The 25863-nt window shown below is 53.6% G+C and overlaps 1 protein-coding gene across 1 annotated transcript; it reads left to right on the top strand.

Moving 5' to 3' along the window:
- Nucleotides 1–238: 238 nt before the first annotated feature.
- On the top strand, nucleotides 239–25352 carry LOC122377575 (glypican-6-like). Its single transcript, XM_043357768.1, has 10 exons — nucleotides 239–889; nucleotides 8254–8412; nucleotides 15414–15648; nucleotides 18571–18727; nucleotides 19825–19990; nucleotides 21494–21624; nucleotides 21991–22164; nucleotides 22455–22570; nucleotides 23152–23327; nucleotides 23878–25352. The coding sequence occupies exons 1-10, from the start codon at nucleotides 715–717 to the stop codon at nucleotides 24264–24266; spliced, it is 1878 nt and encodes a 625-aa protein (XP_043213703.1). The 5' UTR covers nucleotides 239–714; the 3' UTR covers nucleotides 24267–25352.
- The last annotated feature ends 511 nt before the right edge of the window (nucleotides 25353–25863 follow it).

Here is a 25863-nt window from a genome sequence, read left to right as displayed (position 1 = left end):
CCTAAGCATTAGCCCCTCTGAATCAAAATACTGCAATTTTGAAATTCAATATTTCCGATTTAAGGCATTTCTCGATGTTGTGGGTGCCGAAACCGGTAATTGTGAGCCAGGGACCCCATTTTGGCTATCTCAACTCAAATCTAATGTTAAGGTGGGAGGGTCCCTTTAATCAATTCAAATACCAGCTTTACTGACACCCGACCACAATAAAGGCCCAATAAATGCATAAAAGCAAGTCGCATGGGTTGATTGATATAAAGCACAACTAGGGGTTTGGGGTTTGAGTTGTTTGTTTATGTCAACTAAAGCAAAGGCTACTTGTATTATGATATCCAGACACTTTTTGAGAGATTGCATCTAGAGTTTTTTTTGTAAAAGTCGCTAGTCCTGGCGTAAACTTGCAAATTTACGCTGAAGCGAAGCTGCCAAAAAATTACTCTGTTCGACCGGCAGTTTGGCGTCAGCTGCTGTTGCGGGTGGATGTGCGTCGCTGTTTTTAGTGCTATGATTTTGAGTACCAGGTGACATATTGATATACTGATTCAGTGTTACACCGAAAGTAATGTCAATCAGTGTGTGAAATCGTTCTTTGACTTTTATATCCGTGAATGAAGGAAGTGCTCGTGGCTTTAGTGTGCGCCATTACTGCCACCTTTTGACAGCACTGCGTGAAGAAAATAAAAGTCAAGTGGAAAGAGCTAATAACTGTTGAAAATGTTTTGCCCTTGCACTTTATCAAAAATGAAGCAAGGTTTGTGTATGCTGTTGGTGCTAATGGGCTGCTACGTGTCTGTAACACATGGAGATGGATTGGGCTGTGAACGGACTGCTCGAGCTTTCGCCAATCTCCATCTTCCTGTTCTTGACATTCCTCAGACAGACATCCCAGGTAAGCAGGACCTGCTTACATGTTTTGTGTAGGTGGTGCAATACTTTGCTACAGCTTTTCGTTTTTGTTGCTTTAACTATTGTATGGTGTATGTATACCGTAAAATGGGGTGTTAAGGGACAGTGGGGTGTTAAGGGACAGTCGTGTGGGAAAAACTTTGAGTCATAATAACTTACTAATTTGAGAAGGTTAAATAAAAACTTGAGTGTGGTAGTTGACACTGTTTTGTTCTTGACTATAGGACAAAATGGCATGATTTTTCATGCAAATGATTTGGTTCAAAAATGGTTTTGAAAATCATGCTACATTTTCACAAAATTGGAACATCTCCAAAACTCTGTGTGTACCACAGAAACTAGTAGGTGTGCAGGGAAAATAAATGCATAGGTGTATTGTCACATGTATTGCACATGTTTCCTGAAAAACTTATACAAATCCACCCATTTGTTCTTCCTCTTTTCCAGATACATGCATATTTTGGGGTGGAAATGGGGTGCTATAGGACAGGGAAGAAAAAAATAAAAATTAATATCCAAATTTAATTTTATTCAATTTTCTTTCAGTAGGCATGCAAAACACCAAATTCCACATAAAATACTGGCAAGTTCATGCTTCTATCTCTAACACATCTCAACTTACCTTATAATTAGCACATTTTCCCGAAGCATAAACTGCATTACATGTAATTGACTAAAAAGGAAATTAGTGGTGTATGAACCTGACTTGTTTTGTGACAGAATATGCAAAACACTTCCATAAATAAATTGTGTGCCCTTTCACACACTAACTATGGGCATTTGATAACTATTTCTTGGAAAAATATAGGTGTCCCTTAACACCCCACATTGGGGTGCTAAGGGACAGTGAGGAAAAATAATAAAAAATAATATGCAGGTATACATTTTTAAAATGTTAATGTAGCATGCATGAAAAGCACCAAATTCCACATAAAATGGTGATTATTTGATGCTTCTATCTCCAACCCTTCTTGAGTTATATAACAAAACACCTCAAAACTGTCCCTTAACACCCCATTTTACGGTACTCAGAAAGAGGTAGGTACAGCCCACCGCTAAAGTAATGTAGGGTTTTACCAATCTCAACGGTTGGCTTTGACTGGCGATTGTTTAATGCAGAGTGATTGAAAAGAAGATGTCAATAGCTAAAGTTGCAGGTGCAAGGGTAACGATACATATAAGCTACATTTAAAGTTTCATTGTAGTCTGGTTAATCGTTCCTAAGCTTCAGAAGCAGAACATACCCATGACTAGATATATATTGAGTAACTGAAACCCAACATTACTTCTGCTGTGGACTCTACATCATAACTCCTTTTGTTTGAGTGATGCACTTGTTATACCTTGCTTACTGCTCATAGTTCTTCCATAGAGAAAATAGAACCTACAGTTATGGTGTCTATTTTATTTATAAATGGTGTGAAATATTATGCAAAGTTTCTTATTAAGTGTAACAAGTGACTGTGTTAGTCTAATCACATAGGTATCAGTCAACTTATAGAGACAAAATGTTTTGTTTGTTCAGGTCAAATAGCTAGCCCAAGCATGTAACATGAAAACAAGGTCTGTTTTTTTTTAACAAATAGGTACAGAGGGTCTTGAAATGGACATTCAGGGACATGGTTGGTCCCCCCATCCCCCCCCGAAAGTCTTTTGTCTTCCATGTATTGGATGTCACTCCTGGAATGGAAGGAAGCTCAAAATGTGCACATGCTAATTACAAGAACTAACAGTGCTTGTTGACACTGTCATCTCATTGGTTTTGTAATCCATAATATAGCTAGGAAATCATTATCATAATGGTTATGAATTGGCTCAATAACATCAATGTATTTCATTTATCTCAGTGTTTGACTCTTGTCAGATACTGTCATTTTGTGCTGGTAGCTATAGTAAGTGGCATGTGCACTCTAGAGATATGGGCCATAGGGTGGGCCAGGGTGACTGCCACTCTACCAATCACTACCTTTTGCACAGAACTATCAGCAGCATCCAAGGCAGGGTTTAACATAGAAACCTGATGCAATGGAGTATCAGACAGCATGAAGTAGTGCAGAGATAAGGTTAAGTTTAATTAGGATGCAGAAATAAATCACTTCCTGATGGCTGCTGCTCTATTGTAAGGAAAGGAAATGAAGGTGGCATTGTTATTACCAACCAGGATTACAATTAATGCACACTTCATCAGTGAATGATCAATGAGGACACTTCAATCAACACTCCCACCAGGGCGTCTAGTAACCAAAATTACAATAAATTCTAAGGTGTTGGAAGCTCTTTTATGAGCATTGGCCGACTTTCACAAGTGATATTGTCTTCAAGACTTAATCCTGCCATCGCAGCATTGTGAAATCTCAAACTTTTTGGGTTGTAGAGTCTGGCTCAGTTTCCTAGGTCATTGCGATGATTTGCTTCAAATCACGGACAAGTGCCGGAATGGCCGGCTTAAACCAAAGTTTTGATGGCCCAAGTTTCTCTGTTCCGTCTCCATTACCTCTTAGGTACTAAGAAAGGTAACACCTCAGACTGGGGAATGGGTTGTTGATGGGTATTGGTTAAAGGGACAGTATCATCGAAAAAAAAATCAATGTATGGAGCTGATTTTTTTTTTTACTAGCATTTCTTATTTTCCTGAATCAGAAAAACATAGTTTGAGGACCGAACTCGGTGAAAAATATTGCAACCACATTTCATTTTCATGATTCATTTTCATGAGCGAACCACCACTATACAAGCATGGCCGCCATTTTGGAAGCATGCAAAATTACTACAGAACTGGCGCAGATAATACATTATTGACGCTACGCTTACGCGGTCGTTCTTCTGATTGAGTTGTCCTTAGGGAGAGGTAGCCTTAGGTATTGCCTATAAAAATATCACGTGACAATTGGAGGGAGTGACAGTTGGACGTGACAATTGACAATGGGAGAAAATATCACGTGACAATCACGTGATAAACGTCATAAATTGGAGGGAGATTGTGATTCAAGCTGGAGGAATTCCTTAAATAGTAGAAAATGTAAAAACATGACCTTATTTCCTCGATAATTGCCAAAACTAATGCTGTACAAATATATACTTTATTTGAAAGAATGTAATATTTCGACCACAGGTCTTTTTCAAACAGTTTCAAATTAGAAAAGAATCTTTTCATCTTTTCTAATTTGAAACTGTTTGAAAAAGACCTGTGGTCGAAATATTACATTCTTTCAAATAAAGTATATATTTGTACAGCATTAGTTTTGGCAATTATCGAGGAAATAAGGTCATGTTTTTACATTTTCTACTATTTATGAACATGTTCCTCGCACAAGCACTAACCTCATTAAAGAATTTGGAGGAATTCCTTAGTTGAGCCGCTAGAATCCGAAGGAAACAGCGGAAATTGCCTACGACTATTTAATGAATTTAACGGTGATTAATAAGTGCAAAAAACGTTTTGGCTTTATAAAATTTGATGAAATGACCAGGGTAAAAGTTTTATTACTGGCGGTCAATTCAAAACGGCGCAAACATTTAAACAGTGAAGATAGTGAAGCACGATTCAAAGTGTAGTACACCTTTCGTACTTTGAGCGGCGATAGCGGGATAACGGTGTGGAGCTTCGAGGATCGGTCTTCAGTTCCCGGACCAGAAAGGTGGGGCCTATGCAATGTCAAATTTCATCAAAATGGTGATACTGTCCCTTTAATGGAGTTGTGCGTCGAGTCGACAGGTGACGGTGGTTAGTTCCGCCGCCCGCGAGCCGGGCGCCGGGAGCACATTTCTGCGGCAGCCTGTGTGTGCCGGTCGTTTTGTGAGACCGTCAGCGCGGACCTCTCCATTGTGGCCGGCAGGTGGTCTTCCGACCGGACTGAGCCCGGCCCAGCCGCCGATTGGGCTGTTTCCCAAATGAATGCGCCTCATAGAGTCGCTCGGCTGGACGGGCCAATGATGCGTTTAGCTGATGGTCGGTGATGGTCCCTTTGAAGGGCCGCCCTATCCATAAATCAGTGGTCACAGGTAGGAGGGGTGGCCGGCGCCGGATTCCATCGGCCCCGGTCTCGGCCGGCACCCGTCCCTCCCTGCGGCCGCTCGGGGAGGACGGCCGGATGTGGCCCCACCGCGGCGCTCCGCCTCCCCTCCCCTCCCCCTGGGCCGAGCGGCAGGGTGACTGGTGAGCCGCCGCTCCGGCCCGCACTGACGCCGGCCGCCTGCCGCCGCCGCCCCAGCCGCATTCCTTTGTTGAGAGCTCGGCCGCGCCGCCGCACGACAGGCTCTGGTCTGCACGGGGCGGACATCACAGTACCTTTCACGTGGTCTCGATCTGGCCCCGCCAGTAGCGGCGGAACGCCTTCAATGAAAGGGGTTGGGGCACTGCCGACTTTTGGTCCCATTCTTTCCATGCAACGCCCATAGGGCTGATGTTAAAATGTGAAAATCAAAGGGGGGCAAGGTGCCCCGATACCCTCCTGTTCCGCCGCCTATGGACTCCGCAGTGATGGATGTCTGTCTACATAAACCGATGCTGTGTTGTATTCCAGACTTTCAGTATGCATATCGTACCAGTATTCAAGTAAATTTGCCCGAAATGGCAGGACAGGACAGCGCTCACTATTGCGTCTTTTTTGGGGCGGCTTGAACTTTTATTTGGTCAAAATTCCTTCAAGATAGTCACTGATCACTTTCCAAGAGACACAGCAACTTCGCTTAAGACTATTAAGAAATGTACATTTCTGTGCGACTGTATTCCTCCCATGTTGGCATGACCGCCGATCTGCCGTCGCGGCGGCGGCATTGGCCTCGAATCAGCGACTGAGCGCCGCCGCCCGCTTTAATGCCGCATCCGCCGGCCGGTGCATAGTAATCGGGCCATTAATCGGCGGCCTGGCTGCACGCTGGACTGACCGGATTGTGGTTGGTGCAGGGGCGGATGGACCGCCTGGAATGGACCGGGGTGGCTGGTGAGTCGCCTGGAACGGACCAAGGCGCCTGGTGAGCCGCCTGGAATGGACCGAGGCGCCTGGTGAGCCGCCTGGAATGGACCAGGGTGGCTAGTGAGCCGCCTGGAATGGACCGGGGTGCCTGGTGAGCCGCCTGGAATGGGTCAGGGTGGCTGTTTGACCGCCTGGAATGGGTCAGGGTGGCTGCTGAGCGGTATGGAATGGACCAGGGTGGCTGTAAGCCGTATGGAAGGGACCGGGGTGGCTGTTTGACCGCCTGGAATGGACCAGGGTGGCTGCTGAGCGGTATGGAATGCCAAGTATCCTCGCGAGCAGCGACACCGTTGGGGTCGAGCTACCTACCAGGCCACTGGCCTTCCGACTGCATTTGGCGCCGCTATTTCTGACTGCTGGCCTCTGGTATTCATCTCAACGCAAAGCCATCAGATATAACATGAGTCCATGATAGCGTCAAGGAACGCTGTTTTTGTCAATCTCTGTGGCAAACATTTTCGGATATCGTTTTCGCCCTCGAAACTCCCGGAAATTCCTCTTCTCGCCATGTGATCAGCGGGGATTTCACGTGACCCGTCCTCTGACACTGATGACATGCTCGTATTTTCTGCTCGTTCTCGACTGTCGTGTGTTTAAAGGCCGACTCCAATATGTGAGCTTGAAATATATAGTGAGCCCCGACACTGAAATACAGCCACGTCACTGTAATTCCATCCGTCTGACAATCATTGGTAGGTGGTAAAACAGACTGAGTAGAACAGACTGCCGTCCGCTCAAATGTCGAGCTAGATACCTATGTGTTGATGTGCTGGCCTAGAAGTTCTGAAAGCCCCATCAAATAGCTTCAGTGTTGGCCATATTTCCTTCGCGAGGATCGACAAAATATACGACCTGCGGCAAGCATCCTTTCTGTATGTTTGGAGCCCCATGGATCCACCCATTGAAAGCATCAACTGGGCTTTGGAAGCCGCCTTTCGTGATATTTGATCCGCATGCTCCTCCTGTAAAGCCACATCCGTCTGCGCCACTCCATTCAGAACTCTGCTCGTAGATCCGATTACCGTTGCTAGATAAGTGATCGACGATTGCTGCACGGTGGAAAATGCACGCCACATTTTTTGCTGATTCGATTACGTGCATCATCCTGTTATAGTATCAGGCAATCCTCACACGTATTGCGATGTGTGTGGGCAAGAGTAAACCATTGCCTAATGTCCATTACATATTTATTTTGTATTTCTATAGAAACATGTCAGGGGGAGGGGCATTCCGTGCGATTTTAAGCGAAAACCAGCCATCACCAGACTATACCTAGGCCGGCCTGCCGTTCTACCCCGACCGGCCGGCCGGCCTGCCGGCGTGCTGCTCTTTCAAGGTGGCCGCGTCTGGCGCCGCCGACTCGGGCAGTGAAGCGGACCGCATTGTTGCGCCGCCAGTCATGATGCGGTACTCATTGATGCCGGGATCCGGTCAGACCGGTCAGCGGCGTGATGACAGCACCCATCGGCACGCCGGCAAACCGCTCGCGGCACGGCCACTGGAACAGAAACATGCACAGGACGTGAGGCGAGCAGTGTTCTTTTATCCACGTCAAGTTGCTCATCCGAGTACATTTGGTCACCGCTCAGTGACTGGTTTCGTGCGGATTTGTGGTCACGGCACTGTAAAGCCGTGGATTAGGTTCCGTTGAGCCGCACCTGAGTCGGCTCAGCACTTCCGGCCGGCGGCCAGGTGACGTCTCGCCGGCGGGGGTCGGCCCGGCGGCACTGTGAGGCGCCGCTCAGTACCGGTGCGCGCTGACAGGAGCGCCCGGCGGCGCCCGGCGCGGCGGGACGTCACCGGTCACGGCAGTGCGTCACCGGCACAGACGCCCAACCCCGGCACGCAACGGGACGGCGCCAGCGGACGGCCACCGCGGCCGCTGGTATTCATGCTGTCGAATTTGGACGCATGTAAAAGTTTTCCAACATGTTAAAACAGAAGTATTTTTCTGACGTGTCTGGCCAGCCAATCGGAGTCTCGAACATATCTTCCAAGAAATGTCGTTTGTAGCTAAATATGTGCTTATGGCCAACGCTGATGGACAACAGACTACCTAAAACATGACAATGTCGTGGTAAGTGTGGTCGCCATCCTGATAAAAAATGTCATTGTCTGCTCGTGCCCCCGCGTCGTGACCGGAGCCCTATGTCTGTCCGAGAACTCTTGACAGGGACAGGGAATAAGCCACTCCCAACACTCATGACAGGGAACAAGTCCTTAATCTGATTTCGGTGCCCCGGCCGTGGTAAACCCTTTTACCTGGCCCCGGTACGCTGTCTGGAGTCAGCTCCCTCTTCCCGGCCCCCGCCCGTGCCTGTCCCTCTGTCTGACCCCCACTCTAACCGAAGCCCGTCCGCCTCTCCGCCAGGCGACCACCTGGAGATCTGCTCGGCGCCGCGCACGTGCTGTACAGAGGCGATGGAGCTGCAGCTGAGCGAACTGGCCCGCCGGCAGCTGGACGATGCCGTCCAGCGCACGGTCGGGGAGGTGGCCGACGACCTCGGATCGCAGGGCTCCAACTTTGACGGTGAGTTTCACCACACCGCAGCAGCCGCGGCGGGCTTCGGTGGACGGCCGGGTCCGGCTGTTTATTTATTCGAGGCGAGTGTTTTATCAGTGGGCATCCACTGTTGATGTCATGGCCTCGTAGCGTGATATGCCGGGCTTTGTTCTTGTTTGGGGTCGAAGTGGGACACGGTTCCATGCTGGCCTTGGGTGTTTTTGGTTTATTTTTCATTACTTCTACCGGGAGCATGCCTTCTAAAGGCTGCTTAGTTTTCTGGAGTATCATCTAAATTGATGAAATATTGCCAACATTCCTCCTTCAAATACGCACACGCATTCAAAATCGCACGCACAAAATCGTACACGCATTCTGACCAGAGGAAGCCCACGACAGGTTAGAGTAGTTGGAAAAATACACCATGCTGGCGTCCCTCTGAGGTCAAAAATGACTGTAGGAAATTGTGATCTTTCCGCTGCTTTTCAACTTAAAAGGAATGCTTATAGTCTGTTCCACTTAACTTCAACATTCACTCCAAGATGGGTGGCTCATTAAGCACGCGACATTAAAGCGTACTTAAGAAAATCGAGCAGAGCTGCAGCCAAAGCTGCGGCGAAATTCTGACAGACAAGTCACTTTGGTATCAATTTGGTATATTTGGTCTTGGTCATTGGTAGCCCAGATAAGTCCGTAAAATATCAGGTGATACTGATTTTTGATACTGAAGAATGGTGCATGCTATGTATTTGGACGGAAAAAAGTCACTTTGGACACGATGAAAGCAGCGGTGCAAAACAACTCGGGAAGACCATCTCTCGATCAACACTTCGAAGGCAGCTATTGCAGAACGGGTTCAAGTTCAGGGAAGTGAACAACCGAAAGCTGCTGATCGAAAAGCCTCAGGTGGTCGCCGCAAGAAACACTTTCCTCAGGCGAATTCAAAAGATAAGACAGCAAAACCCGGATCGAAATATCTTTTATCTGGATGAAACTTGGTATAACCAGTTCGATATGAAAACGGTTGCATGGTTGGACGATGATGAGGTGGTCGGTCAGAAACCAGTGACTGGGAAGGGAAAACGACTTATCATAGTCGACGCTGGATCTGAGAAAGGATTCGTCTCAGAAGCATACATGTGCATGAGGACAGATGGCAAGTCAGCTGACTACCACACGTCCATGAACTCCGACTGCCTCGAGACCTGGTTCACGCAACAGCTGCTACCAAACCTACCACCTCATAGCGTCATAGTCAATCATGGACAACGCGTCATACCACTCACGATGCGCGAACAAAGCTCCCACATCAAGCTGGCGGAAGGCAGCTATCCAAGAATGGCTTCAGGTCCATCACGTCGAGATTGATCCGGGCATGCGGAAGGTGGAGCTGCTCGAGCTTGTGCGTCCTCTCCGACAGGCACGCGAGTACGTGCTTGACATGCTGGCGCAAGAAGCAGGTCACGAAGTTCTGAGGCTGCCACCCTACCATTGTGACCTTAACCCAATTGAAATGATTTGGGCACATATGAAGTCCCACGTCCGCCAGCTGAACACCTCTGGGCATCTCCAGGACATCGAAAGGCTGCTGCTCGAGAGCCGGGACGCCACCACAACGGACATGTGGCGTAACTGCTGCCGCCATGTGCAGGAACTGGAGGAGGCATACTGGCGTGCTGACGGCATGCTGGAGGACATCGATCCTGTGGTCGTGTCATTGCAGGATTCGAGCTCCGACAGCGACAGTGATGAGGAATGATGCTTGGTGATGTTCGTCAGGTGTTCGTTGTTCTTGGACCTGTATAAGTATTGTGCGTTATATCTTCTCCGACTGAACGATTGTAACTGCAACCGCCCACCCTGCGTTGTACACTTGGTCGCGTCTGGTGTTTCCATAATATACTCAGTCCTCTGTGACGAACGGCTTTTTACATGGAGTGGTTTTGTACATGGGGGAGCATAAGAGACATTTGGATTGGAGCTTACCATCTGTCCTAAAAATTAACTGTCGGCTGTGCAGTAGCCATAGAGCCGCAGGAAAAGCAACTGTTCTAAAGAGCCAAAGATGACAGACATTGCGCCACGGGTCTCAGTGGCACCTCCCGCACTTTGGCGGCGCTCGAAATTCCCTGTCTGGTGTGTTCGATTTTTATTAAAAACTATTCTTGCTCGTGCATTATCGAACAGCTATCTTGGAGTGAATGCTGAAGTTAAGTGGAACAGACTATAGTAAGCAAGTCACTTTATTCTCAATTGTGGAGCAAAAGAAATTAGCTAAAAGATTCGTCATAAAGGACTCTTCATATAGGTATTCTTGATGACATGATCACTCGGAAATATGCCACCTATCTGCTTTTGACCTGGCCATTACGAACAGCGGGTTGAGTTGGAACAGATGTGCCCGCGCTGTGGACAGGTGTGCTGTGTGTCCCGTGCAGAACTGTCTCTGCGGCACCGCTCTCTCGGAGGCAGGACAGGGCCTTCAGACGCTCCGGCTCGGGCGAGCTTTATACGGATGCAGCTTATTGCAACAATGCATAATGCATATATACTGACAACGGTGCCCACATTCACCCCAGACCAGTGCAGCGCACAAGCGCTCGCTTCCGGGCTCAAGGTGGAGGAACCTTACGATCTTATTTGGCAGGAGTTGGTGCATGAAGACGTGGACAGACATTGAGAAGCTAATACACCTTTTTGGGTTGTTCGATGGCCAATCGTCATAACCATTTCGGCATCAGTTTGGACAAGCGTCATTCAGAATAACCCATCGGCGATGTGCATCACTGTTAGACGGTCGGCAAAACAGGCTGGACTCCATTTAACCATTCTGCATAACTCTTTGTCATTGAGCACAATGTTTGTCAGATTGTCATAATGCTTCGACATTTCACAAAATGGTTAGTCGATGTGCAAAATTCATCGGTACTGTGCGTAAACAATGACTGTTTATTTAAAACTTTCATCAATGATCAAAATGTCAATGATGTAGTGCTTATCTAGCCATATTCAATGTTTAACGTTAATCACGCATTCAGGGATGAGGCTTATGACAGTTCCAGCGCAATTTGCAACCAATTAACCATTGAATTCCGAAAAAGGCAGTTATCATAGCTACGAGGAGACTGCCGGCGCCATACCGAGTAGGCATGTAGATTCTTGAGCGTCGGACTCCTAAACGCTTTGATACAAACCACGAAGTCGGCCGTCATTATCGCGTCACTGCCCGTGCGATGTCATGGGACAACGCCTCGGGCGGCCGCGCCGGTCGGACTCGCGAGGGAATGGCTGACAGATGGCAAGCCGGGCCCTGCCGGCCGGACACCTTGTTTTTTGGGGCGGGGCTGACTTATCCAGCCTGTTGCCTGTTCCTTGGTGTTTGAGGCGGGGTTAACTTATCCAGCCTGTTGCTCTGTTGCCTGTCCATTTTTCAATCAGCCGATAACATGTCAGCTACGTCCATCCACATTGTACCTATGGCGCTCATGAACGCTACCGATTTTTATGTAGATCAATGGTCTACGAGTTTCGCCACCTATGCCTCGCACTGCACTGTATAAACCCGGTCATATTTATACTTCTCTGTAAAGGGGCGATCTGTTTTTAGTTTTGACGAAATGTTATGAGGAATGCCGAAATTAGCATGGGGATGTTTTGGTGAACGACGAAGGGATATTAATGAAAGACGAAGCATTTATCCAAATCGTCAAAGGTTTTGCCGGAACTCAATCAGTTATGGCGAATAGCGAAGGTAATACCAACTGACGAACTGTGGAGTGGGATCAGCATTCCGTTTTGCCCATATGCTGAAGGTTTTGCCGGAATGCCTCTCACTGGCGCCACCTATGTGCTGATCGGACGAATGGGTTTTGCTGATTGGCCATCGAACAACGCAAAAAGGTGTAGTACTTGATCTTTTTGCTTGACTCGGTTATTTTTAGTTTCGGTAGGAGGGTATCACCTACTAACGGGTAACTTCGTTTCGCAGTCCGGGATATTGCAGTGGCCAAGATACCCTTCTATGTTTAAAGATCATTAAGCTATGCCCTAGACTGAGAGTGCATACTCAACAGCTGCAAGGACAAAGTATGGGATGAATAATGAATGTGCTATGTCGCGAGGATTATGACAATGACTCGTTTACAGGGCGAAACACGTCCTAGCCAAACACGATCTAAATATGGAGTGTATGGGGCTCACCCTGGCAACGGAAATGACGATCGTTCTTGCTCAGGCATGGACGGCTGGATCTTACGAGCGCCCAATCCAAGTTTGTAAACTGTCCCATCCCCAGTCACTCCCCATCCCACCCTCTTCCGGCGAGCGGCCCCCGCCTGGAATCACACCCAGCCGGTCGGCCGGCTCGAAACACAAAGACGCTGCCGAAACAAAGATCGAATAACAACGGTGCGGGCTATCGGGCCGCTGTGAGCCGGCTGTAAATGCCGCCACGGCCGCGACTGGAGGCCCATCGATCGGTCCATCTCTCGGCGCCGCGGCGTGGGAACGGGAACTGCGCCGGCATCCTCCGACCGGCCGGGCCGCGTGCCGGCGAGGAATGGCCGGCCACCGCGCCGCGGCCTTGCCAGAAGTGACCCTGACTCGTCCGCTGGACGGCAGCTCGTCTCCAGTGCAGTCCGGAGAGTAGCGGCCGCGACCCTGTCGTCTGCCGGTGGCGTTGGGCAAGCGGTCGGCGCCCGCTCTGCGCGTGGGTGGGTGGGGAGGGAGGGGGTGTCGGAGCGGCGTGCGGGTCTGGTCGCTGACCCCGTGCAGCTGGAGGCGCCGGCCGTGCCAGAGCGGCCGCCGCGGCGGGGCGGGGTCAGAGGTGAGGCGGGGCCGTGACGTCCCTGCGCGGCTGGCCGGGGACCGGGCGGACCGGGCTGTCTGGGGACCGAGCTGTCTGGGACCAGGCTGTCTTCCCACCTTCTCATCCAGCTGTATGGGGACCGGGTTGTCTGGGATTGGACTGTTCTGACTGTCTGGGACCGGGCTGCCTGGGACCAAGCTGAACCCACGACCGGTCCTCCGCACTGTATGTGTAGAAATGAACAGACCTCCCTAGTCCCTAAGGGAATGGCTGGCAGAACGGCCTCGGGCATCCCGTCAGCCGGCTGCGGGGAGTCGCTGCAGAGCAGAGTGGCGTATCATCGGCCGGCCCGCTCCGGCGCGGCGCGCGCCGCTGTCCGCCCATTGATTCACATTCTGCAAATGCCGGCCGTGCCGCGGCACACCCAGCCGCAGTGTGTCGAAATGAGTAGCGTTCCGGTCATTGCAGAGCGCCTGCAGTCTGTTTGACATCCGACTGAGCTCACCACCACGCTGCCAGGCGTTTGTTTCACAACTGCAACGATCTGGTTCCCGTAGACTCTTTTTTTGGGGATGTATTCTCTCGTCGTGTTGAGTGGTAGGAGAAGCGACCGCTCCAGGGTTCTACCGCCGCTGGCGGCTGTCTCACTCCGCGTCACTGGAAAACTTCGCCGCTCGAGTGCGCTCGTCCAGGGTCCGTCTCTTTTTATTGTCATCTTGCAGAGCAGCCTTGTAAACAGCGTGCCCACAAAATCGGGAAGTAATGAGCTTCAGCGCTATTGGCGCCAGACGGTGCCGTGGTAAGGCGAGACGGTTAGAGGCGTCTAGAGTGATCAGAGCATTTCGTCGAATTGTCCATTATGTTGGCTTTTGTTCATTCATTGTTCATTGATGGAGACGGTGAGAAGTCATGTAATCTCTATTGCCCTTTCGTTGGCGCTGAATCTTTCGTATTTTCCCAAGCAAGGCAACATTTTGATCTTCGCAACATATCAAAATTATTCTCTTCTTTATATTTGGATGATATCAAATAGAAGCGACTTTCACGTCGCTTTTGTCTACACTTGTCCTCACGTTACGTGGGAGCGGACTAAGACCCGATCACGTGAGCCAAGTTGTTGGTGTAGCAGCCAGGCCAGCTCTATAGTCACGTCATCACGGTAGTCATGTCTGGCTCGGTGCAACAATAAGTGCAGCCCTCTGCGATAATCCTACCCCTGGCGACTCCCGGCTCCCGTCGTCCAGCCTCTTAACCAAATGTCAGGTCTTACACACACTGACTAGCATAATTATAATTGGCCGGTATTTATTGTGAGAGTCGGTGTTCAAGGCCGGTCTGGCGGGCGACGCCCGCTCGAGAGAGAGAGGTGCTGCTGAACAAGCTAGGCTGCCAGTCTGACCGAGCACTGTTCTCAGCACGGGCTATGCTGACAGTACTACGAGCTGTTTTTGTAGTACGAGCGCGCTCTGCTTTCGGTACGAACAAGCTGAAACGGCAGTATGGGCGAGCACTGCTTTCAGTGTGACCGAGCTGTGTCCGCCGAATGACCGAGCTGTGTCCGCCGAATGACCGAGCTGTGTCCGCCGTATGACCGAGCTGTGGCCGCCGTACGAGCGAGCTCTGTCCGCCTTGCGAGCGAGCTCTGTCCGCCGTACGAGCGAGCTCTGTCCGCCGTACGACCGAGCTGCGTTCTCCGTACGGGCGAGCACTGTTTTCAGTACCACTGAGCTATACGAGCTAGCTTTGTCCGCCGTACCAGCGAGCTTTGTTCGCCGTACGAGCGAGCTTTGTCCGCCGTACGAGCGAGCGGCTCACCGCTGGACAGATGGACGGCACACCGCGGCTCCGGCCATCATGAGCTCATGCTTATGCATGCCGGCCTGGTGCGGGGCAGCCGGGCCACAAGGTCACTGGCTAACCGGGCGCCGCCGCGCCGGCCGGCGACGGCGGGCACCGCTCGAGTAGGCGTGCCGTGCTGTCTTTTGTCATCATACCACTTTGTATAGAGTGTATTATTGTAATAACACCCCCTGTATTCTGTAGTCTGTAGAAGAAAGAAATGGGCCTTGTAATACCACCTTGCCCTGTCTGTTGGGGAGGGAAATGTACCCTCCAACACCAGCTCACCCTTTCTGTCGAGGGGTGGAGCCTTCCGACATAACCCCGGTCGTCGGACGAGGATAGATTAACCTGACACTACCCCACTTTTTTCTTCCGGCAGAGTTTTTTCGCGGCATGATGAACGAGTCACGCGCCTCCCTGGACGCCATGTTCAAGAAGACGTACGGCGTTCTGTACGAGCGCAATGCGCACGTGTTCACCGACCTGTTCAAGCAGCTGGAACTCTACTACGCCACCGGCTCGCGAGACCTGGTCGACGTGATGAACGAGTTCTTCACGGTGCTCTACAAACGGATGTTCACCGTGCTGAATGCGCAGCACACGTTTGATGATAAGTGAGTACTGATGACCGATGATAAGTGAGTACCGATGACCGATCAACTCTCATTTCCTAGATTGCCATACAAGGAGTGAAAGTCCCGGCTGTTTTTGGGGATTAGAAGCTCCTTCTTTTATCTGTCATTCCTTCTTTGATTTCAATTAGGAAGTGCTGGGAGAATAACTGCTTAATCTGTTGAATTTGCTTAAAAGCTCTCGTAGGAATACACACCTAATCAGATTACCGTTCGGTTGATTGTTTTTGGTCAACATCCCCCTCATGTTTTATTAATCACGAGAGCGGCACTCGCTCCGGCTCACTGTGCCGCACGAGCGCTCGTCTTTCTCACGATCCGGTCCGAGGTCGGACCCCGCTCCGGCGGGGGCTGGCGTCGATGATGTGCGCGCGCTAGTGGCCGGTGTTCCGGCGCGGATAACCCACCGCTCCATCCCCTAATAGAGGCATTACCCGGTGGGCAATTACCGTGGGACGCGAGGCGCCCGGGCCGACGGTAAAATATGCCCGACCGCCGGCGGTGCCCCCGCTATAAATGGCGGCCTCTCGGCGCCGGCGGACCGCCCAGGTGGCGGCAGCGCCTGTGGCGGCGGACCGCCCGGCGCCTGTGGCGCGCGCCGGCCTCTGTACGGCCGCCGGTGCCGCGGCTCGCCACCTGCTGTCCTGTGTCCTCACCCAGCCCGGCCCGGCTGTCTGCCGGACAGGCTGGTGCGTGTGTCGGGACCGCCCGCCGCGGTGGCGGGGCCGCCCTGGCCGGTAGAGGTGTGCGGCTGCTTCCGAGGCTGGTACTTCCCAGGGGAGCCCGTCCCCACCACTTCAGGAACACGAGGCATGCAGTGCAACAACTGTCTGACATTTGGTGCGCGCTGCACAGTCGCAGTGGTACTGGGGTTCCCGGCAGCTTTTATCAATCGTGTGGACTGTGGAGGCCTGTGAAAACACTTTATCCGTGTGCGGAAACTCGGGAACGGGAAGGACTTTGTCCGTTCGCGGTGGCTGTGGAATGGGATGGACTATGTGGTAGCTGCCTGTAGCTGGCTAGGGCACGGGACCGCGCCTCGGCGGCAGCCAGCTATAAAAACCAGACTGGACCGGACCGGACCGGGAGGGAGGAAGGGGAGGGGGCGACATTCCATCCGTCGGTCTGACGCGGCCGCCGCCGACGGTTGTCAGGTGGCGACCGGGGCCGGCCGGCCGGCCGGCCGCGGCAGCCTCTGGGTCGGACTGAGGGTCCGGTAGGTCTGCTGGGTCGGACTGAGGGTCCGGTGGGTCTGCTGGGTGTTACTGTGTATCCAGTGGAGGGTCCGGTCGCTGCCGCTCGCGGAGTAGCGCTGCCGGCGCCGGTCGCCGCTCGGACACGGCTGCAGTCGGACCGTGTCGGCCCCGGGCCCGGCCTCCCCCGCCGGTGCCGCGTGCACGGCGGCCGGCCGTGGGCGGCGATACGGATATTATGAGCCGGCCAGCTATTCATCACCATTAGGCTGCTGCTCTGCGCCACCTCAGCGGCCGCGCCGCGCCGCGCTGTGCCGCTCGTTTTAACCACCGGACCGCCAGCGAAGAGGCGGCTCCGAACAGCGCCCTCTGGGCCAAACGTGTGCCCGCTTGCGCCCGCCGCCGCCTCCCCTAATTGCACCTGGCTGGAGGCCAGGCCGCGTCCAGCCTTTCATTGTTCTCATTCAGCGGCGCCGCTCGGCGGGCGAGCTCGCCGCTCAGCCGGTCCATACAGGGACGACCCAAGACAAATCGACAGCAGCCCCTGAATGATATACGGATGTGGCGCCGCTATTCACCTGTTGGCAGCCGAGACCCGAACCCGCTGCCACCGCTGACATTGGGAGATGGGAATTTTTATGGTCTTGAATTAGTGGCGTCTCGTAAATTGGTCCGGTATGCATTCCAAGCCGGTGTGGGACGCGGACGCAGCGGTTGGAGGCCGGCCCACGCGGCGCGGCGGCCGGTCGGGTCTGCAAAGGTCCGGTTGCACGGTCCCAACTGCTGGCTGGACGGTCCGAACTGCTGGCTACATTGTCTGAACTGGCTGCACGGTTCGGCGGACTCGTGTAGTCCGGCCGCGGGTAGTCCTGCTGGCTGGCTACGTACGTGGTCCAGTCAACCGCGTGTAGTCCTCCTGCTGACTGGCTACCTGGTCCGGCTACGTGTGGTCCCACTGCCTGGCTACCTGGTCCGTCTAGCCGCGTGTGGTCCCCACGGCCGGCTTCACAGTCCAGCTGGTTTCACGGTCCACCCTGGGTCCGGCCGACCGCGTGTGGTCCCGCCGGCTGGTTAGGTGCCCCGGCGGGCGCTGAGGGTCTGGACTAGTGATGTCAATTACGGAAAATCGGAATACCGATACCAAACCCAATACCAACCAAAACCACGGGAAAATACCGAAACCAAACCAACTTGGGAAACTGAGGGAAATACCAACTTTTTACCGATTTATTAGCCTCTTATACATTAGTGAGGGCTTATGATACAAACAAAATACCAAACACATTACGATTGAAATACCCAATACCAAGTTGGTATCGGTTTGGTATCGGTATACCAAAAAGTTGGTATCCGATTGACATCTCTAGTCTGGACTGCCCGGCTGCATGGTCCTGCCGGCTACTCGTCCCGGCCAGCCGCGTGTGGTCCGGCCGCGCCGGCCGGCCGTTAATCGGTCCATTAGCCCACTGAGCCGTGTGCGGTCGGCGGTGCGGTCAGCCATGCGGTCGGTCTGACGCCGCTCGGCGCCGGCTATTAAATAAGGCTGGCTAAAAACAGGCATGATATCAAGTGCCGCGTCAAATAACTTCTTCATGGGCTGTGTGTGTTCGTTTTTCTGCGCGGTCGAAAGGCTGACAGCGGCCGAGGCGTCCGTCAGTGACGCTGCCTGGGACTGTATGTAATGTGTAATACCTCCTCTCTTGCTCGACAGGTATCTGCAGTGTGTGGCCACTCACATGGAAGGCCTGAAGCCGTTCCGCGACGTGCCGGCCAAGCTGACCCAGCAGCTGAAGCGCTCGTTCGTGGCCACTCGCACCCTGGTGCAGAGCCTGCACACGGGCCACGAGGTGGTCAACCGGCTGAAAACGGTGAGCGCTGCGCGGTGTGGGTCGGTGCAGCGGCGCGCGGCGCTGCAGTGTGTCACTCAGCGCCGCCGCTCCCTGCCGGTCACAGTGGGTCCCGGCCGGCGCCCTCACACCCGGCCGGCGCCCTCACACCCGCCCGACGCCCTCACAGTCACAGCCGACCGCCAGCGGCTGTCTCCCGTCACAGCCTGGCCCGTCAGATACTCACGTTTTACGTTTACTGGCCCGTCAGATCCCCACCATGACGTTTATCCAGCCCGACACATCCCACCATGACGTTTACCCGATCCGTCAGATCCTCGCCATGACGTTTACCCGATCCGTCAGATCCTCGCCATGACGTTTACCCGATCCGTCACATCCTCGCCCGCCGCTGAGCCCGGCCCTTTACATGATCTGAGCGGTCCCTGCCGCCCTACCCCGACACGCCACATCCTTTTCTCGTCTGTCCTCAGATTTAATCATAGATCGCAACCGTCCTTTATCATTCCATCCCATCTAAATCATCACATCCCTCCCAATCGCCCCTCACCCACCCTCTCTCACCCTTCTCCTCTGTTCTCCTTCTCGGCTCCTCCCTCCTTTCTCTCTCTCCCACGCACTTGGGGTAGCAGACTGAGGAATGAACCTCTTCCCCGGCGCCACGTAATAAAAATACACAGACGCGAGGGCAAAAACGACAAGTGCCAAATCATGGGAGCCAAAGAGCGGTGCGAACAAAAACGGCCAATTAATAATTAATGGGGCCCGATCGACTTGAGTAGGTGGTGGGCCTGCCCTCGCCTCCCCTCCCCGCCCCCATTCCGGGGATATCAGCTGGCGTTGGTATGTGCACTTATTCTCTGACCTTTCTTGTCTTCAGCGTGCATGACTTTTTTCAATTTCAAGTGTCGTCACCTGGCTCATGATTCATACCGAGCATTTCATCGACCCGGCAAGGTCAAGGATGAGGTTTCGACGTGTGGCCTCTAACGCCAAAAATCAAGCTGTTGCCCACCATATTTCATAGCCCTTCCCCGGTAACTGACGAGTGGCCGTGCTCCCCACTTTGTTGCTTTGTCTGCTCCATAAACTGACGCTGTTCCCCGTACCCCCGCCAGGTGACGGTGACCCCGTCGTGCGGCCGGGCGATGACCAAGATGGCCCAGTGTGGCACGTGCAGCGGCATGCCGCGAGTGAAGCCCTGCCACGGCCTCTGTCTGAACGTGGCCAAAGGCTGCCTGGCCTACCACAGCATGCTCAACAACCACTGGCACGAGTTTATCGGTGAGTGACGCGGAAGCGACCTTAATGTTGGCAAATGTGCTTCATCAGGTCTTCTATCAAGGGTTGGAGGACATCACTAGCGTTCAACCTTTGGTCCCTAAATGAAAATAACGACAACTTTGATTGACAACCATAAAGTACCGCACTTATCATTTGTTTCTGTACAATATGGAATAGAATCGCTGTCAATTGGTACGTTGGCGTGAAACGAAGGAACACGTCATCGATGTCTGACACTTTGGGTCCGTGGAGCTGCCAATTCGCCCCCCCCCCCCCGTCACCGTCCGCCGGGACGGTCCTATGACTCAGTCGACGGCGCCGTCCGATAGGATCTCCGCGGCTGGGGAGACGCTCCCCGTCCCTGTCAGGATCCGCTGCAGCAGCACACGCTCCGACTAACCCACTCCGTGCTGCAGCCACGCGCCGGTTCTGGAAAATTTCCAACGTGGAGATAGTCAGTGAACCAGACGAGCTGCGTGTGCCGTGTAGGTCATAGGGCGCGGCTGGATATGTTCTCACTCGATACAGCAATTTGTGGTACATGGACATGGCCGCTGTCCAGCGGCGTTATCTTTGATTGCGTCCCTCCTGTACTGTACGGTCTGTTTGTTTGCCCGGCCGTCGGCCGGTGGTGGGTGCCGCCGGCCCGGCTGGCCGGGCCCGGAGTCGGCTGTGCGCGGCGCGGCGGATAAACAGTTGACACGGAGCGAGGACGCGGCCGCACGCCTGTTTACCCGGCCGGTAATCACAGCAGGCGCTGCTGCCCCGCCGTCCGGAGGGGGCAGTCGGCTGCTGCAGTCCCACCGCCGCTGCTTCCCACGGGCTGCTGTTGCTGCCCCGCCGTCCAAAGGGGATAGTCGGCTGTCCCACGGTCGCTGCTATCCTGTCCCACAGTCGCTGCTGTCCCACGGGCTGCTGCTCTGCTGCGGTCCCACAGCTGTTACCACGGGCTGCTGTCCCACGGCCACAGGGCCACTACTACTACCCTCTCCCACGGCTGCTACTACCCTGTCTCACGGCCGCAGCCCGAGGCGCTTTTTCTCGTCTCACGGGTACAACTCACACAGAGCTGCTACTAACCCTACTGCCGCTACTTTCCTGACCCAAGGCTGTTGCCTAGGCCGCTGTTCAAGTCCCCTTTTCCACAATCCCACAGCCGGGGTTAGCCGGGCAGCCAGCGGTGTCCATCATTCTTCGTGTACCCGACTCACAGCGATGACTCAGAGGGACGCCCCCTCCCCTAATGCCCTTCACAAGGATTTACGGCGATGGCTGTGTAGCCGGCAACCGCTTTGAACGCCATTATGGCCGCTGATGCGACTAGCGATACGCTTGTTAACGCTGACTCAAATGTCGAAAGGTTAGGACTTACCCGATCGATCGCACAAGGCTACTACTGGCGATATTCTGGGGAATTTTACTGAATGTCGCTAGGGTGGGAGTTTACCAGCGCGATCAAGTCGGCCGTGGTGCGGCGGCTGAGGTTTGCCTGTCTGTCGACAGATGGCGTCAGTGACTTGGTAACTCGTCTGGAGGGCCCGTTCAACATCGAGTCGGTGGTGAATCCCATCAACGTGAAGATCTCGTACGCCATCATGAACTTCCAGGACAACGGTTTCGACGTGTCACGCAAGGTATGCAGTGTGGCGGGTCGCACCGGGCCAGGGGCACCCGTTGCCGGCCGGCCGGGCGTTATAGTTTGCTGTCTGTTCTGCTCCGGCTCACAACTCACAAGCCTCTGGGCGGCATGCGAGGGATGTGTGTAGCTTTGTTGGTTTTTATTTGCAAGCTCGTTTGATCTGAATCTCGCGGAGTTTATGTTTCTTTTAGAAGCCGAATAAATATTAACGTTCAATCCCTCCGCGCCCACCCTCCCCGATTTCAGCTGCGGTGACCTCGCAGATATTGCGGTCGAGATGAAAGGTATATTCCATCCGACGGACATGTTTAGTCCAGCGGCTCGGTTGTAGCCACGCTAACCTCTCCTCTCGTCTCTGCAGATTTTCGAGGGCTGCGGGGAGCCCAAGCTGCGGCGCCGGCGGCAGGCCGGCGGTGACGCCCCCTCCTACGACGCGCCCGACTTTAAGAGGGTTCAGCTGCAGACGTACTCGGACAGCGGCATGGACGCCGAGCCCTCGCCGCTGCTGCGCGTCCTCGGACAAATCCGCAGTCGGGTGAGTGCTCTCGACGTTCTTGAATCGTTTTTTGGTATAGCGCTTCGAGTAGGAAACTCTGGCCAAATGTGAGTAAAAAGAGAACTGCAGCTTGGTGCTGTTTTATACCCAAATGTTTCATTCCTAGCACACTGTTGATTCGTATTCACAAGCCAATCTTTTCACATTACAGGCCACAGCCTGCCGTGGTGCTACGAGTGTCAGTCTGCGGACCACGATACTGGCCATACCCGACTATGTAGCTATCTGACTCTGTATCTGTGTATCTGACTTGTGTCCCTCGTCCTCAGGTACGGCCGCTGAAGACGTTCTGGTACGACCTGCCCGGTCAGCTGTGCAATGACCGCGACCTGGCCGCCCCGCCGGCCCGCATTGTCAACTGCTGGAACGGCACCGCCAAGTACCGGTGAGCTGTCGGAACTAGGTGCTAAACTAGTCTCTGTCTAACAGTGTCTGTGTATGTGTGTGTATAACTAGGATAAACCTAGTTGGTAGAGCAAATCGGGCTGAGACGGCCGCGGTTGTGTCGTTGGTAGTTTGTAGCACCGTACTGTCGGCTGGCTGGTAGGCGCCTTGAAGTGTTGTCCTCTCCCGAGTCCCTGGGGCGCTCGAAGAGTGTTACCCGGTGTGAGCGCCCTCTGTGTTATACCAGTGATGGCAGGGTAGGTATGCCCGACTGCCTGGTGTCAACCCCTTTCGATACTCGATCGGGTTTGTAGAACGCTAGTCCAAACATATTAAAACATATTACCCAAAATGCTTTTGAATGAATTCGTCTGAGGGAACATGTTCTTGTTGTGTCTTGGGTTTTATGTTGCTAAGGCCGAGGTGTTCCCGCTCTTACCCAATTTTTCAAAATATTTATACAGGTATGCAGGCGTGTTTCGTTGTAGCCCCGCTGGAACCCCGTTCGGATGCCATCGGTCGCTCGGGCCACCCGGTCCCAATGCCTGACGCTACCTCTGTCCCTCCCTGGCTTGCTCTCAGGTACGAGCACGCGGTGACCAAGGACGGTCCGGAGGCGCTCTCCGCCAACCCGGAGGTACCGTTCGACCCGCTCTACACCAACTCGGACGTCAATGAGGCCATCCTGGATCTGAAGCGCGCCACGATGCGCCTGCGGGACGCCTACAACGGGCAGACTGTCACATGGGAGCAGCCTGGTCAGTGTAGCGGGAGGGTAACAGTGGCGCACACCCGGGTGCAGTATACCGATAGCACAGTGGCTCACACTAAGGGCTCATTGTACCGCCAACAGCGTTTGACACTCGAATTCAGTATACCGACAGCACGGTGGCTTACATCCGGGCTCAGTCATACAGCCAGCTCTGCAGTACATCTGGGGTAGCATCAGTAACCACCACCACTTCTGCAGCCCACATCTGGCTAGATCTTGCCTTGTCGAGTAGTTGGTTGGGGCGGTGCCCGGGCCGAGTTGTTCGTTCTCCGTCGTGTAGTGTGGCGACATGTCTGATACCCGTGTGGCAAATGGCTGCCCGCCCGTCTGCGTTACCTGAGGTATCCCTTGGTAATGGTCCGTCGGTGTTACCTGTGTTACCCCTGGCTGTCCGTGTGTGTTACCTGTTGACCCCTGACTGACCGTCCCACAGCGTGCTGACGTCCTGTGTTACCTGTGTTGCCCTGGCTCATGGCTGTCCTGTGTGACGTCGTGTCTGTTTCCCCTGACTGACCGCCCCCCCCCCCTGATCACAGAGTCGTCGTCCGACGCTCACGGCGTGCCGCTGGAGGCCGGCTCCGGCTCCGGAGACGGCGCCGGCTACGACGTGGACGCCGAGATGGACGACGACGACTACGACAGCCTGGAGGGCTCCGGCGGACGTGTGGCCGACTACGGCGACTATGACGACGAGCCGACCGGTGACGGCGACTTTGGACGCGGTTCAGACCTCGACAACGACTACGGAAACAACCTGGACAACACGGTCGACTTCGAGACGGTGGAGGACACCAATCGGCTGCCGGACTCGACGGCCGGCGACGGCCTGCCGAGCGGCGCACACCGGCCCAGGATGTCCTTCGCGCGCGCTGTGACCATCCTGGTGTGTCCCACGCTGGTGGCCTGGATAGGCACGTTCATCTAGCGCGTGGGACGGGCTGTAGCGGCGATAGGCTCTTTCATGCAGCGCGGCGCGTCCTGAGCGCGGCAGGCGGCCGTCGGCCCGGCGCGTCGGCCCCTGCAGCCGCCGAGGACGGCCCATCTAGTCTGAGCGTGTCCGGGCGCCGCCGGAGCCGGACCGGACCGGAGCGGGCGCGGCGCGGCCGCTGGCCGCCCACGCCACAAGACCGGTGATATTAGAATCAAGAGACGTACGAGCTAAGAGGTGGCCCTCGCCCCGCCCGCGGTGCGCCTTTGCGAAGCAGCAGGGTTCGGCACGCGCCGTGGGTGTCAGTGTTTGAGTTGTATTTTTTTACTTTTACATGTGACCTGTTTACAATCTTTTTCAATCATTGAATGTAACGAGAGATTCTGGGGTTTCTTACCTTCATAATTAATCCGAAGCAGTTCCATTTTACATGGCCCAATTTATCGTATTATTTATTGTGTGGTCTGTCACTATCTCCGGCGCGAGGTTAGCAGGCTGTGTGTAGCTCGAGCTGGCCGGTCGCCGCTGGCCGGCCGGCCCCTGACCGACACTGACCCATAGCAATAGGGGCGCCACCCGGGCCTCCTCCTGTATGTCTGTCTGTGAGTGGGTGTGTCTGCGTGTGTCTCCATACGCCCGAGCGGTCTGTGCGGCCCGCTGTGCCCGCACCTGGGGACTCGACACGCCGACAGCGGCCCTGACCGCCGCCCGGTCGACTATATCGCTTCTAGCGGCCGGGTCCGCACAACTGATGTACATAGCGACCCGCAGAGACATATGTGTATTTATATACAGTGCGACGACTGCCCCGGCGCCCGTGGGCCCCAGAGCTGGACCATGCTTTACTTGGACTCGACGCACTATCAGCGCTGTGTGTGCTTAGTTCGCGATGCGTGTTTTGTATGGCGTTGCCACTTTTCGGGAGCTAACGAGTTTTGTGCCAAATCTGGCGTGCGACGCTAGTGACGCGCGCCACCTGCCATGCATTTAGTTCAAGCGACGCCGCGCGACTAATCACGATCAGCGGGAGGGTGTTTTGTATCATTGTGCGACTGATGGTGAATATATGTCTGATGTGACTGTGACTGTCAACAGTGTAGGTAGTCGTTTAGCGAGGGCGGAAGGATGGGTCAGCGCCCAGCACAGTGTGTCTTACGGTGGGATACAGAATTGCAAGGCACAATGATGAAGGAGATGTGAGTTTGTGGTGCGACTACGCTGCCGTTCGGGTTTAGAGGACGTAGGGTATGGGTCGGTGCTATGGCGGTATAGCTGGGGTCTAAACTAACTGAGACTGAAGATGGTACTTACCGGTGCAAAGTCTCTGCCGTTGGGGTTTATAGGAAAGGGTACACGTAATATGGCCAAAAGCCTTTGGGTTACGGAGAAGCCAGGCCTGTAGTCATCTCTCATCCGAATCTGGTTAACTTCGCCAAAAAGAAAGCTGTGTCTTAAAGCGCTGTGTATTTAGAATTTACTTCCTTCCGATACATTGAACCATACGAGACTTCTCAAACAAGCTAGGACGGTGGCTTAGTCTGCGGCTAACCACCCTCTATGCATTGTCCGTTGCTAACTGGTGGCTGTCTTTTAC

This window comes from Amphibalanus amphitrite, unplaced genomic scaffold, assembly GCF_019059575.1.
Source record: "Amphibalanus amphitrite isolate SeventyFive unplaced genomic scaffold, NRLGWU_Aamphi_draft 000047F_arrow, whole genome shotgun sequence".
NCBI classification, from domain to species: domain Eukaryota; kingdom Metazoa; phylum Arthropoda; class Thecostraca; order Balanomorpha; family Balanidae; genus Amphibalanus; species Amphibalanus amphitrite.
Note: the sequence above shows the minus strand (reverse complement) of the source record. Positions and strands in the feature narration are given on the sequence as shown.